Raw genomic sequence first — 15,405 nt, 5'->3', positions numbered from 1 at the left:
TTGACACACTCTGATGTTGCTTGGTCAGATGTGCCTCTGTCTTCACCTGTGAAATGTTGGAGGGTATGTGACTAGCTTGTATTCATTTCCTCGGTTCTATGCTCAGCATTCTTTCAACAATAGGCAGTAATTTATTTTGCACAGTGACAGTCACTAGGCAATTGTTTTCTTTTGTTTAAGATGGGTGAAGAATTTTCTTCAGCGGGGCCGGGTCAACTTTGAATAATTCAGCCTTCAGTTCAAAGGCTTGATTCAGCACATCAGAGGTAATTTTAGCCAGAAATATGTGTACAGCATTCATGTGACAGAGGGAGAGAGAAAAAACTGCCTTTTATTTAGCCAATTTTGGGCAGGAGAGAGAGAATGAGTGAGTGAGCGTGCGCAGAGGCCCCAGTTATTTTAAACACGATGGACTTTTTGATCTGCTTTCACTGTAGCAAGCCATCTGCTCACATGCCCATGAATGAAGTTGCCTTTAGGTTAAACATTCTCTAATATGTATTACCCAGCTCGGCCGCCATTTCTCGCTGCCATTTCTCTCTTCAGTCAGGAAACCTACCTTGTGCCACTGCTGAGATCTCTTCATCAGAGCTAGGGGTGGACTCACAGTGGGGTCCTTGGCGTGGGGCTGGGACATGCCACATGGTGGCTTGCAGGGGCTTGCCCTCCATTGCGTTTGCCAGCAGCCTTTCTCTGCAACCGTGCAGGCCCACTAAGGCACTGGCAGGCGTGGGTGCTTTCTGGGTCTGTACAACACATACACACTCTCTTTCCAAGGAGTGCATGTGTGGCATGCAGATCCAAGGAACCCACGCCTGCCAGGGCCTACAGCCTAGTGTCGCTTTCTCGGCACTTGGCTGCAGGCCCTATCAGGTGCAGGCACTTTGGGGCTGCACACCACACACACACACACCCTCCTTGGAGTGAATAGAGAAATGGCAGCAAGAAATGCAGCAGACCTGGCTAGTTTCCCCCCTGAGCACAGTCCCTCTTCTCTCCTCTATAACAGTGATGCTGAAAAGCAGGCTTGGAGCTGGTACCGACTCCCGCCTGGTTTCGTGTCCAGTTTATTTTTGTCCCAGGAGCGACCTTCCTGTTCCGTGCCTCCGAATGAACAAAAGAAATGAAATAAACGAATGAAACAGAAGAAACAAATTTCATCCACATGACTACTTCCCATTTCCTCTACTGTTTGGACATTATGATTCCCCAATGTTGCTATGACATTCTTTGTGTAAGATGCCCAGAGGGACATGAACATACTAATAATTGTTTTCTAGAACATAGTGATTACAAAATAAACTTACTTTCCTCCCCAGTAGAGTTTTGTCGTAATGACTAGACTTGACCTCCTAGACAAAAAAAAAAAACCAAAACAAAAAATTAAGATTTCAGTTTTATTGTGAAGCAGATTATGAAGCCAATGTCAACATTACTAACCACAAATATACAAGAACTATAGCACAGCCCACATTCAATGGGGATTGAAGAAGTTGTGGCCCAAAAAGAAAAAGGAAAAGAAAAGAGAGACTTTCTAAAATCTGATGGAATTTTTTAAAAAAGCATTTTTTCAACCATAAAATATTGTCCCCTAGTGTCCACCTGTCACCAACCTCAACTTCTCACAATTAGTATCAGGCGTTGAGGCAATACACCAAGGCACTGGGTAGACAGGTCCCCTGTGGGACAAGGTATCCCCAGGTCAATTTCTTCCATGCAGCACCAGAACAGGTTAGTTCAGCTGAAACCAAAAAACTTTTCCTTTCTTTGGTTGGAAAACCAGAAGAATCTCAATGAGAGCCTGGCACTGGGCCTGGATTTCAGATCAATTTTGCAAAGCCTTGATGAGGAAAGGCGAGAGTTTCACAAGAGACCTGTGAGTCTGAATTTAGCACTCTCAGTTCTACTATGAACACAAAGTGGGTATCAAGAGAGCCAAACGCTTAAATCTTCGCATTACCTCCAACCTTTCTTTTTTATTATGTTTCCCAAAATCACCTCCGCTCTGCAGAGAAAAGAAAAACAACAATTTCACAATACAGAATAAATGTTTTTGAACATGTGAGCAAGGCATGTTGATCACTGCCAGCCTGACTTACAAGTGCCTATTTTGTTCTCTGGTTTGTGCTTTCCAATATCAGCAATTTAGTTATTTGCACAATTACCTAGCAAGACAGCATTGCAGTCAGCCTGATAAATCACCATTTTCAAGTCTTTTTCAATATGTTATTATGAAACATACCAGGGTGTCATACAGTAATTCAGCGATTGTTTTCAGATTATCATATCTTGACCTAAATACGTTTAGTCTTTTGGCTGTGTATGCAATCTCTTAACTAATTCTTCTGAATAAGCCAGCAAATAAGTGTCTATTAATCATACATATTCTCTTGTACTCTGAGACAAAACAGTTCTAACCAAAAATTGGCTGGGATAACTTTGACTGCTACCATTAAAGGTCCATGGTGGAAGGAAACCGTTTGACAATGCCACCCTTCATGGGTTTTAGCAGCATCTAATGTCACCATCCTTTGCCCAGAGAAAATTACCTGCACTTCTGGGAAACTATGATTAATAGTTTCAAAATCAGCCAGGATATTTAACTATGGTTTGAAATTGACCCAAAAACTTGGCTTGTATCCAAGCCATTAATCATAATTTCTCAAAGTTTCCCAAAATATTTTCCTAAAAATGAGAAATTGAAGTTCAATCAAGAACAAAAAGAGATAATAATAATAATAATAATAATAATAATACTTTATTTATACACTGCCACCATCTCCCTGAAGCGACTCGGGGCAGCTCACAGAAAGCACACCAAACAACATACATTTACATAGTAAAGAAGTGTGCACGCTAATTTAGAAGCCAAGATATGACTAACCGAACACAGCTGCTGTGTCCAAAGAAGCCAAACATTACCATCACCAGACTTATTTGTCAATGTTAACTTTTTTTATTTCTGCTCTTTCACCTGTAGCATGCAGTTTGTGACCATGGTCAGCACAGCAAAATATTGCAATTTTAACTTAGTCATAAAATATCAGCTAAAGGAAGTTTTGCTGTGCTCACATTGTCCTAATGAAACCATTCCTATTTCTATTTTTGTTTTGAGAATGAGGAATTGCAATATATCCATACTGTTAATATGCATAATAATATAATAATAATAAACTTTATTTATACCCCATCACCATCTCCCCAAAGGGGACTTGGGGCGGCTAACATGAGGCCAAGCCCAAAGGTACAAAACAGCAAAATACAGCTGGCGCACGAGTTTTAGTTGTGTGAAGGCCCTTCCAGCCACCGCCGACACCTGTAAATTAATAAATTATATTGCCGTCTTCTTCTCTGTAGTGCAGTACCCCCTCTGATACTTATATCCCTCCAGCTATAGGTATTAATATTAAAGAAAAACTGATTTGCATATGATCAAAGACAGTTTCCCTTTTTTATTGGTTCATATAAAGAGGTCATTTTTTTAAAAATCCTCCTTTGGATAAAAACTCCTAAAATTCTCTGTCTGAAAGACTACGGGAGTTGTAGTCCACAAAGTACCTTCTTCAAGCTTTCGATCTAGTGATGAATCCTACTACTGAAAAATTAATTTTGGGGCTAAAAATCAAGTGAGTTCTGACTTGAAGCTTCTAAGCCAGTGCATGGACATGGAGATGCAGAAAGAAGCTAGATGAAGTTCCAGGAAAATGGGAAGACATCCAGACAAACAGTAGAATAAAGGGGATACCAGATGGATTTACTAGAACTGGCTCCTCTTTTATATGTGTGTGTATGTGGCTGGATGGGAGAGAGCATTTATGGAAGTGGGTCATGAAAACAGAGAGTATGCAAGAGTTCATTGAGCTGTTGCAGTGAACTCTAACATAGAGTTGGCATTGGCTAGAGATCAAAGCAGCACTCTAGCTTCTCATCTGCTACTTTTGGACTGACTGGTGCTGCTTCCCTCACAACCCTGAGCTTCTAGTCCCTTTGCAATGCCTCAGCTGTTGTAACCATCTGCTGAAAGACCTGGAGAATATCATTCAAAGTAATGACTATTTTTGGAGATATTTCATGAGCTTCTGATCACATGATTTTACTGAAGCATGAGCAGGGTTTGGAAAGAGGTTACTATGAAGCCAGTATAGAAATTTGTGTGCTCCCCTGCTACTGCCTATGAAACAGATTTTAGTTGCACAATACGTTCTTGGCAGAAGAATTCTAGTACAGTTGGTCCTCTGTATCCACAGAATATATATTTATGTAACGGTATGAGAAAAGCAAATGATTTTGCCATTTTATATATAAGGATACCATATTACTATACCATTGTACATAATGTACATAATCCTTGGCAGACACCAAGGGTCCCTGGAGTGGTGACAAATGTAAAAACTCAATAACATATAGGCAACAAGCCACTTGGGTTTCAGCAAATACAAGAAAGTGAGCACTACTACCTGACATTGGTTCAGCCTAAGAATTGTTTGGATGAGAATTTTGTATTGCTTGGGTGGGTGCTAATGTTCAAAAGGTGTGATAGCTGAGAGTAGTGCTGCACCGTATGGGCATTTTCTTCTCAATTCCCTTTCCATGTCCATGAAATTGAACTAAGGGCCTTTCCAGACAGACCTAAAAACTAGGGACCTGTCTTGGTTTTACCTGAAGTGTCCAAATGGTGCCTCAGGTAAAAATGAATTAATCTGGAGAAAACTGGGATTGCCCCATTTGCTCCAGAATAATAAACACCTGGAAAGATAGGGACCTTAAGCTAAGGTCCAGATCTTTCCAGGTGTGGGCCCTGTGAAGATTGACTGCTTCTGCAGTCAATCCCCACAGCCATCCCAGTTCTTTGGGCTCCTTAAGCAGTATGGGATCCACTCCTCCCCCCCCCCCCCCCAGCTCTCCATTTTCCTCTCTGACACTTACCCAAGATGCCTGCTGGCAGTGCAGGCTCCTCCAGAGAGTACTCCTGATAAGTGAAAATGACGCATAAGGGGGAGGGAGAAGGAGAGGGAAATAAGGATCTGGGTGCCATCCTTTGGTTGACCCAGGATGGCATCTAGCCATCCCTCCCCCAAGGGAAAGCCTGGGGTTGTGGGAGGCATGGGAACAGAAACCCAGGAGAAACTGGGTTAAGAAACCCAGTTCTTCCCAGGTTTTGGGCTTGTCTGGAAGGGCCCAAAGGAAACTCAATGAATAACAATGTGTATTTCTTCCCCTTCCCTTCTATATTTTAGCCAAGTCAGTACCTGTCCAAAGCGTCATATTCAGCAGAATGGGAGGGAAAAAATGTACACCATCTGATAATGGAAGGAATTAACAATGTCAAGTATAAAATGGAAGTCAAGCAGTGATACCTACCCCAGATTTTTAGGGCCAAACAAAGTTACTCAGTGCCATTCGGCCACATAGTTCTTACACTATTGTTAACTTTTATGCACAGCCCCAAAATGGCTGCTGTGGTGCCAAATTAGGCAAAAAATTCTCATTCATCTTTCTTTTATTCATATTTCAAATGTCTGCATTTTAACAGACCAGGGGTTAAGGTTTTGTTTTCGTTTGTTTTTTAAACTGGATCCTCTATAACAATATTAGATACTTACTTTCCAGCTGCATATACCTCTGCTGTGTCAAACAGATTTACCCCACTCTCGTAGGCAATCGTCATGAGCCGTTCAGCAATCTTTGGGAAACAGAGACATGAAATTAGTCTCAGGAATAAGACATTCCTGCAATCACAGCCTTCCATGCATTGCTGCACTGTCGAAAATGATTCAGGACAGAAGAGCTATAAAGAGAGGAATCAAAGAACTCAGTCCCAAATCAATTTTCATTTTTTAAACCATGAAGAGTGGACAAGGAACTTGGAAGCACATGAAAGATGACTGATACTATGAGTAGCATTTTGAATTTAATTCATTGCCTAAAGCACTCTAGGACAAAAAGGACAGACCAAAGGAATGATGATGAAGCCCAATTTCTGCAGTGCCTATACTCATTTCTATAGCAAAATAAGCTGATGTGTGTAGACATATAACTTTCTCCCAGTCAAGCATGTCAAGATGGTAACCTTGTGCCATGCAGTTCTACATTGAACCTCAGGGCTTTTTCAATCTAGATGATACAGGTCAGAAGAGTGAAACTACACAGTACTGTAGAGATAGGGAATAGCCAAGTGCCATTTTTTCTTTCCCTCCTCAAAATGTAATTTTACTTATGCTGTATCAATGAGTCTATCATCAATTGCACAGGTCCTTTCCCTTATTAGCAGGAGTGACAGAACAATAAGCCTTCCCATTATATGGAGGCTGGACAACAAATAACAATAATACTCCGCTCTCCACCACTCAAGTCAACCTGCATATTACACAAAAATAACCAGGGTTTTTGGCAGAGAAGAGAGAAAGTCCCTCAAGTACCTCTCCCCATTTCTGGTTGCAAAGACAGGACCCTTTAGAGAGGTATCCAAGTCCTTCTCTGCAAGTGGGAGCAGTAATAAATGGTCAGGGATGGCTGAAGGTAGTGGTAAATTGGAAATATGCTGCTATCCACCATGTAATTCTAGCCAGAGGCTGTCTGTCTGCAGAGTGACCTATTTCTTCAGTATGTGATGGGCTCTTGTAGCCTCTTGGAGACTGAGAGAAAGGAACTGCAGCCTAAGCTTTCATCCTCTGATCAGAGCTGCCATGACTCATATAGGATAGGAAGCAAGACTGCACAGAAGACCAAGTTCAACAACTGCAGCAAAGTGCGAAAGTCATTGTTTCAATAACTATATGTTTCCCTTTACTTAAAGAACACATTGGCAATGAGACAACAGACTGATTGATAAAGTTCTAAGTCTAATTCCTCATTCCATGATTGGAAGATGAGGAGTTGCTGGAAGGACCAGCAGATGAGATGGAGGTCAGCAGCTTCCAGCAGTTTCCTTAGACAACTCTTCATGCCGCAGCAATTGGTCTCCTGCAGCCTGAGCAAGCTGAATAAAGTACTTTGGAACAGACTAGCGAAGAGTTAAACGTACCCTCAGCTTTGGAGTGCAGGAAAGAGCATTCAGAGTATCACGTCTTTGAGATTAGCAGAGAAACAAGCATTAAGCAAGCAATAGCTGAGATCATAGAATAAAAAGGTGTTCAGTGTGGAGTTTTGTTGTGGCAAACATTGTTGTATCTTGGCTCAGAACCTGGCTATGCTGCTTTTCAGACTACTGGCATTTTAACCCAGGATTGCAACCTTGGCTTTCACTGGTTCATGAGTTGACTGTTACTTTTCCAGCTTGACTTTGGCTAATTCGGCTTTGGCTCACCCTTATCAGTTTGTTGTTTGAATTTTGTGCTTCTGATTTTGGACTGCTGACTTTGGCTAGCTTACTCCTTTCTGCTTATTGTTTTGAACTGGGTTTCTGATAAAGCACAACATTCATGCATACTGTGTTTTTCTATTCCCCCCCCCCCCAATTTTGCCACAGTTCTATTTTAGTGCAGTTTTGGCTTTCTCGTGTTTGCAATACTGGACTGGAGCAGAAGAACATTATCGCACAAAGAAGAGTGACAAGTAAACAGCAATATTGGATTCGTTTATGTGTTTTTCCTTTCAATGAAAAGAGAAGATTCAATCATGATTCAAGCTCAATACGACTATGGGAGATACACATCATTGTGCAATAGGTATTATCCACAAGTATTCTTATCATGCCATGATTATAAAATATCAGCCTCATGTGATAAAGTCCTAAGTCTATGAAAATCTTATGCTACAACTCTTTTCTCCGTTAGTCTCAAAGGTGCTACAATATACTTTTTCATATGGGGTGTCTCTACATGGTAAAATTAATGCCGTTTGACACCACTTTAACTGCTCAATGCAATGGAATCCTGGGAGTTGTAGTTTTACAGTGTCTTTAGTCTTCTCTGCCAAAGAGTACTGGCACCTCACCAAACCACAACTCCCAGGATTCCATAACATGGACTCACGCCAGTTTAGAGGTGGCATCAAACTGCATTAATTCTACAGTAACAGAGGTACTCATTGATATTCCAAAGTAACATGGCTATGCCTTTGCTTCAGTGTTTGCCTCTTGGGGATCCTTGGCGTGGGCACTGTAGGAGGGATGTCTTGGGAAACAGCCTGTCAAAAAGGCACAGGGAAATCCTCATAGCATCTTGCCTCCAGGATTCCCAGAGCTCGGTGTTGAAGAAATAGGCTCATCAAACAAATAGGTTTCTCCAGAAAGAAACAACTTCTGGCTGAGGGCACCCACCGGGCAATCTAGTACAGCAATGCCAGCAGGGCATTCTGCTATGCCAGAACTCCTGGACCCTGGCCAATAATAACAATGTCAATGAATACCTAACGATTTATTTCCTTTCCATGGTACTATAAAAACCTTCTGTTCAAGGCAGCAGCTGCTCTCTGCCAAAGAATTACTTCCTGATTATTTTCCTCAATGTCAAACATTTTTAGTATTAACAATGATGGTTTCAATGAATTATTTTAAAAGGAATATTCCATTTTGTTGCTTTTAATATTTATTATTATTGGATTAAAATCAAAAGCAATGCAAAAATGTTCTTAAATGATTTATTTAAAAAAGTAGGACCAGTCCTGCCTCAAAGTCAGATTTCAATGAGAAGCACTTAAATGAATTCATGAGTAGGTTTGAATATACCTCCTGTAGCATGAATAGAGAAAATGGTTCATTAGCAACACCATATGCTTCAATCAACTCATCAAAGCCAGAGCCTGGATCAAACGGCTCAGCAGTCACCAGAACTGAGAATAGTTTCTTTCTTGTGGTTTAGCTTCCACTGGCCATACTGACTAGGGGATCTGGGGAGTTGTACTTCAAAAACGTAACCTTCTAAGCCTTGTTACCAGTTTGTTAATGGCTGCTATTCTTGCTCCTACCTCAACTGAGATGGAATCTACTTCCATTATCTCTGATGAGAGGTTCTACCTGACTATTCTCACTGCTTCTTTGTCTATAGAATTTCCCCAATGGTACATTTGCACAGCAAGATAAGGGGCGAACAAGGGTTATCTCTAAAATGCTGAATTGGTACAACAATGTAATTTGCTTCATTATAAAACTGCTGAAATTCAGATAATGAAAATTAGGTTTCATTTCATTGTCATCTTTTTTTAGCGCATCTTATGCAGCCAAGCTTTAGATTCTGTCCACAGTAGTCACGTGGTTTGGTTCTGAGCAGAGGATATAAGCAACACTTTGACTTTATGATCTTTAGAACAAAAAAAGGACCAAGAGCAAAAAAAGGACCAAGACAGTGACATCTCCAGCCCATCCCTTGTTTGGGTATCAGCCAGCACGTCAATGACTTAAATCAAGAAATAGATTTCTAAGTTCTACAGACACTCGCTGGAACACCCCAGCAAGCGAGAGTCCAAAAGTGGCAGGCTAAAACCCAGAACCTCAATCAATGGCTGATACCAAATGAGAGACTCCCCCCTGGGCACACAGAAAACTGGGCGACTTGGAAGGCGCTGAACAGACTGCGCTCTGGCACCACGAGATGCAGAGCCAATCTTAAGAAATGTGGCTACAAAGTGGAATCCACGACATGCGAGTGTGGAGAAGAAACTACAGACCACCTGCTGCAGTGCAACCTGAGCCCTGCTACATGCACAATGGAGGACCTCCTTGCGGCAACACCAGAGGCAATCCAAATGACCAGCTACTGGTCAAAGGACATTTAATCAACTACCAAGCTTGCAAATTCTGTGTTTTGTCTGTCTGTTTGTTTATTTTTGTTAAAAATGTAATACAAATGTCTGGTTGCTGATGACACGATAAATAAATAGAACAAAATCACCAATTTTTCTGGCTTCCTTAATAAAAGAAAGCAAACTAGTTCTATATATGCCATAGCTGTACTCAAGAGTTCCTTTGAGAAACAGCCAATTATTTTGAAGGCCAACACATTTGGGTAGGAAAAATCAATGGCAAGTGTTCACAGCAGTTAATGACAGCTATCAGAAATGATGATATGCTTAATTTTAGAAGTGAACTTGTTTATAGTGACTTAGTCTGAGCAATGTGGACTGGAGCAGAGAGTGAAGAAAATAGCTGCCCATTTGTAGTGGAGATGGATGGTGGATGTGATGCTAGTGGTGAATCCAATCTGGTTTTTACTATGAGCTGTCCAAAGTTCTGAATCTATTTGGGTGAAAGCATCTGGTATCTCAGTTAGTTCCTAAAGCCTAAAGCACATTCACTTCTCGAAAGACATCCGAGCCCTGACCCTCTACTGCTTAACAGCCCCTTCTGTCATCTTGTTGCTGCTACATTACCCAAAATGACAAGGGAAACAAAAAAGGGGGTATAGTTTGTTTTGGGGCTGAGAGTGGCAGAAATGGCCTTAGGAGTCTGAAGGAGGATGATATGAAGCAGACATATACACACTGCAAAAAAGAAGAAGAAGGAATAAATGTATTTGCAGAAGAGGGGGGAAAGTGTCAGCAAAAGAGAGGACAGAAGAGAGTGGATGTTTACATAATGCCTCCATATGTGTTTATTTATCAAATATATATCCTATATTTTTGAGAGGCCTAAGGTAGCCCATATGGCTGACTTCCCTCTACTCTGCATACAAGGCCATTCAGTGACTTTTATGATTTTCAATGGGACTTGAAGTTGGATCTCTGAAGTTCCAGTACAACACTTGAACCACTATACCACACTGGTTCTCATATCTTCTTAGGCACACATTTGATATGACTACAATCTACATAAAAAGATACTACACTTCACATTAGTGAGGAATATTATAGCAAGGTGATCTCTTGTGGCCTTTCAGTCTTCCACTGTTCTAGTGATAATGGTTTGTGGGCACCGGTTACACACTTCTTCTACTTTTTTTTACTGTTTAATCATATGAGGGCTAGATAGCTTTTCAAACTGAAGCTCATTATTTGTGAGGATGCTAAGGTGGAGGGAATGGTCTTGGGTTTCATGAAGAAGTTGTGTGTATGGGTAGAGATACAAAGAGTACTGCACACTTTACAAGCTCCGGGGGTTTCTTAACTAACATACACACACACACACACACACACACACACACACACATATACACATATATATAATTTGAGAAAAACCTATATATATAATTAATAAATAATTTTCCTTGTTAGGTTGAGAAGAACCCTAAGCCAAGCAAGAACAGTCTCATAAGGCCTGGTCATCTTGAGCTGTCCTGCACCTGGCTGGCTAAAATATGAGGTTGGTGGTAGTAGTGGTGCCTGCTGTCTCCCATGTCAACAAGGGGATGAATTTGTTCTGGGTTTTAGTCAGAATTTGAAAGGAACTATCCGAACCATTGCAGATATTTTGGTGATAAAGTTCTGCCCTTTAAAATCCTGGCTTGGATCTTAAAGCCCTCCTCCTCTTCCTTCTTACTTTCAGGGTGAGAAAGAAAGAGAAGAAGGATTGAAGGGAGGAAGGAAAACAAAGGAAGGGAGTGCAGAAGGGAAGGCAGGAGGGAGGGTGGGCTTCAGGATGCTCCCCTCAGTGCCTGTAGTGCCTGGTGTAGGGCCCTTCTGCCTGGTGCTGGTAGGAGCCACCCCACCCTTTCTGGTCCCCCAATGTGAGCTGAGCCTCGGGGAGCAACTGAACCTTAAGGAAGGAGCAGGAGGAGGAGGAGGAGGGAAGAGGAGGGAAGAGGGAAGCAGCATGGTGATGGTGGTAACACATACCCTTGGAGCAAGAATAGGAGAAGCAGGAAACAGGAGGAGGGCAGTGCGGAGCCCCTCAGTATGCTTTGCAAAGCCCAAATGGCTCTGCAGAGCATACTTTCAGAACGGTTGAACTAGACATTCACATATCTTTTGGGAATTTAAATAAACCATCTGAATTTTTAAAAAATGGATGAAATATTCAAAGTTAAGAATAAAAAGAGTGGACTCATTGACCAATTGACACATACCACTGACATAGAGATTACCAGGCAGCATAGGTTGATAAGGTGCATTTGGTTTAGTGAAGCCTAATTGCAAAACTTTCTGTACTAAGTAAGTAGACTGAGTTGGCTAACCACAAAAGGCAGATTTAGAAGTATCATTAAAAAGCAAAAAAAAATTTTTTTCATTTATCATGATAAAGACCTCAAAATGCCTTCAACTGTCTTTTTGTATTCATTAGGGAAGTTTCCACTTGAATCATTCTAGCCTTCAGGCCACCGCTGATGTTCAAGTAGGGAAGAGCTATGAAAAGAGCCTTGTCATTAATGGCTACCTCCTAAAACTTAGAATGACTGTCCTCCAGGCTAAGAAGTGCTCATAAGACACATTGACAGCTGCCCAAGATTTTGGCATTTATTAGAGCATACAGTGGTGAATTCCCTCCTGTTGTACCTTTCATCTTACTAGGTTGGCTCTGTAATCAGTCATTGTCTTTCTCAACTTTCATGGCTGCTGCTGGTAACCTCTCCTCCCTCACAGGTGAATGAAAGAACACTGGCATTGTTTGAATTGTGGAGACAAAGATCTCTTCCTGTGATGATTTTTCCTGGTTTTTCCCTGTCTTTAAAAGTTTCTCCTTCAGAATAATGTAAACTACAATGTGACTTCTGTATCTGAGAAAAATATGTTCCTGAAGTTATCACCGAAGCCACAGATAATAGCAAATCTGCTAGAAATTACCATAGGATCACTTGGAGGACCTAGAAAATTCCTAGCCTGGCCCTTCTGGGGCAATGCAGCTCCAAAGCAAAAAATGTTTGTCTATGCCTGCTATAACAGCATAGTTTAGTGATTTGAGTGTTGGACTAGGAAACTGAGAGGCCAAAATTTGAATTCACACTCATTGATGAAAACCTACTGGGTGAACATGGGTAAGTCATACTTTCTTAGAGGAAGGCAAGGGCATATCTCCTCTAAACAAACATTGCCCTCACATTTGACTTAATTACCAGAAAATATGCATGGCTGTGTCTTTCTTTTTGGAACCAAGTCTGCCATTTTTTTGAAATATTTTAATTGGATTGAAAAGGAAAAGAGATCTTCATTAAATTTCAGATTCTGTGAAGAGCATCAACGCTCTGACATGTACAAGACTCACAAGCTCTCACCTCCCTCCGTATGATCATTCTCTGCTACTTCCTGTGACAGGAATAGAATCAATTTATTCAGACTTTCAGTGACTTGACTTTTAATTAAAGCCACATGTATATAAGTAGCACTCACATTCTGTTTTATAAATGGTAAATTGCTTACCTCATCAGAGATCTGACCTCCAAAGGTGACCCATGTCCCTAGAAAGAAATACAATGATTTGTTACTCTTTGGGGTTTTTCTTTGATATACAAAACACATTATAATTAGGATAGTTTTTCCTTAGGGACTCCGGCAAAGTTGATTTGTTCAATGAGTCTTTTTCTAATGAGAATGTACTCCAAGGACTCCAAATGCTTTCAGTTTAATTGGCTGACAAGCTCCAATGGCCCATGCTTTTCATTGCTTAACTTTGTCATAACGAAGCCCCCCCCCCCCCCCGATTTCTCTCATTTGAGTAGGACATGGATGAAATATCTCAAAAGGAATTGAGTTCTACAAGTGGTTGTATGCTGCTCTTGCTTTTCTTAGCCATTACCCATGATTAAATCAGTTTGAAAACAGCCAATCATACTGGAATATCTCAGAACTAGACATGGTCAAACATCATGCTGCATCTACCATCCCACAGTAATGCCCACATTAACCGTTTCATCCAGAATGTCTGTGGTGGCGTAGCCAAATATCAATGACAACTTAATTTAAATAGCAGCACAATCCTTTGCATGCCTATTCAGAAGGATGTCTTATTGAGTTCAATGGGGTTTGCTTGTGGTTAAATTGGAGCCAATGTGTTGTAGTAGTTTGAGCCTTAGACTATGACACTGGAAAAGAGGACTCAACTCCCCATTTGGCCATGGAAACCCATTGAATGACCTTGGACAAGGCACACGCTTTAGTATAAAAAGACAAAAACAAATTGTCCTTCGAACAAATCTTATCCAGACAACCTCATGATAGGGTGGTCACCCATGCTTTAGGGTGACCATAGGTCAGAAAAGATTTGGAAGCACACAACATCTAGAAGTGAGCATAGGATTGGAGCCTAACAAAGCAATCCTGAGGGGAGGGAGGGACAGATGGAAATGACCTGCCTCCTCCAAAGTCTGCTATGTTCTTCCAAAGTCAGTCTTATTTGAAACAAGGCTGGGGGAATCATAGAATCATAAAGTTTGAAGAGACCTAATGGGCCATCCAGGCCAAGAAGCAGGAAAATTGCATTCAAAGCACCACCGACAAATGGCCATCCAGCCTCTGTTTGAAAGCCTCGACAGGAGGAGCCTCCACCACAGTCCGGGGCAGAGAGTTTCACTGCTGAACAGCTCTCACACTCAGGAAGTTTTTCCTAATGTTCAGATGGAATCTCCTTTTCTGTAGTTTGAAGCCATTGTTCCGCTTCCTAGTCTCCAGGGCAGCTGAAAACAAGCCTGCTCCCTCCTCCCTATGACTTCCCCTCACATATTTATACATGGCCCTCATCATGTCTCATTTCAGCCTTCTCTTCTGCAGGCTAAACATGCCCAGCTCTTTAAGTCGCTCCTCATAGGGTTTGTTTTCCAGACCCTTGATCATTTTAGACACTCTTCTTTGAACACATTCTGGCTTGTCAACACCTCCCTTAAATTTTAGTGACCAGAATTGAACAAAGTATTCCAGGTATGGTCTGACCAAGGCAGAAGAGAGGAGCAGCATGATTTCCCTGGATCTAGACACTATACTCCTGTTTATGCAGGCCAAAATCCCATCGACTTTTTAATTCATTCTGTAAATTTGGTGTAAGGCCATGTTGGGAAAGTGAAAGTACTTTGAATCTGTCAGATCCACAATCTATAAGAATATCTATAGGCAGGCTTGTCAGAATGAACTTTTAATTGCCATGACATTGTAATTCTGTAGAGTAAAAACCTATATTCTTAGGGGAGAGTACTGACCCATCCTGTCTTCTCCCAGGATGCAGGTACACTGTAGATTTAATGCGGTTTGACACCACTTTAACTGCCATGGCTCAATGCAATTGAATCCTGGGAGTCATAGTTTTAAAAGGACTTTACCCACCTCTATGAAAGAAAACCGGCACCTCATCAAACTACACACCCTATGAATTCCTAGCCCTGAGAAATATGAGCCTCCAGATTCAACTGTGAATCTAGGAGTACATCCAAACAATGTGCCTGTGTCTTTAAGGACAGTGTAAATTCATCTAGCACAGGCCGAATCCCTATTCCCTGATCTGCCTTCCGACTGACCAAGAGCACCTCTGTCTAGTCTGGAATAAGTTTCAGTTTGTTTGCATCCAATTCATTGGAGCCCCTGGTGGTGCAATGGGCTTAAACCCTTGTG

General features: G+C 41.4%; 1 protein-coding gene across 3 annotated transcripts in view; it reads right to left on the bottom strand.

Annotated features, from left to right (window-relative positions):
• KCNAB1 (potassium voltage-gated channel subfamily A regulatory beta subunit 1) overlaps positions 1-15,405 on the bottom strand; it is a 207,413-nt gene that overhangs the window by 42,963 nt on the left and 149,045 nt on the right. For all 3 annotated transcript variants that reach the window (XM_060767649.2, XM_060767648.2, XM_060767650.2), the window contains 4 exons: positions 13,228-13,265; positions 5,604-5,683; positions 1,961-2,005; positions 1,308-1,352 (listed from right to left, as the gene is read on the bottom strand). In XM_060767649.2, coding sequence (XP_060623632.1) covers positions 1,308-1,352; positions 1,961-2,005; positions 5,604-5,683; positions 13,228-13,265 — 208 coding nt within the window. The remainder of the gene's footprint in view (positions 1-1,307; positions 1,353-1,960; positions 2,006-5,603; positions 5,684-13,227; positions 13,266-15,405) is intronic.

The sequence above is a fragment of the Anolis sagrei genome, chromosome 3, assembly GCF_037176765.1.
Source record: "Anolis sagrei isolate rAnoSag1 chromosome 3, rAnoSag1.mat, whole genome shotgun sequence".
NCBI lineage: Eukaryota > Metazoa > Chordata > Lepidosauria > Squamata > Dactyloidae > Anolis > Anolis sagrei.
Note: the sequence above shows the minus strand (reverse complement) of the source record. Positions and strands in the feature narration are given on the sequence as shown.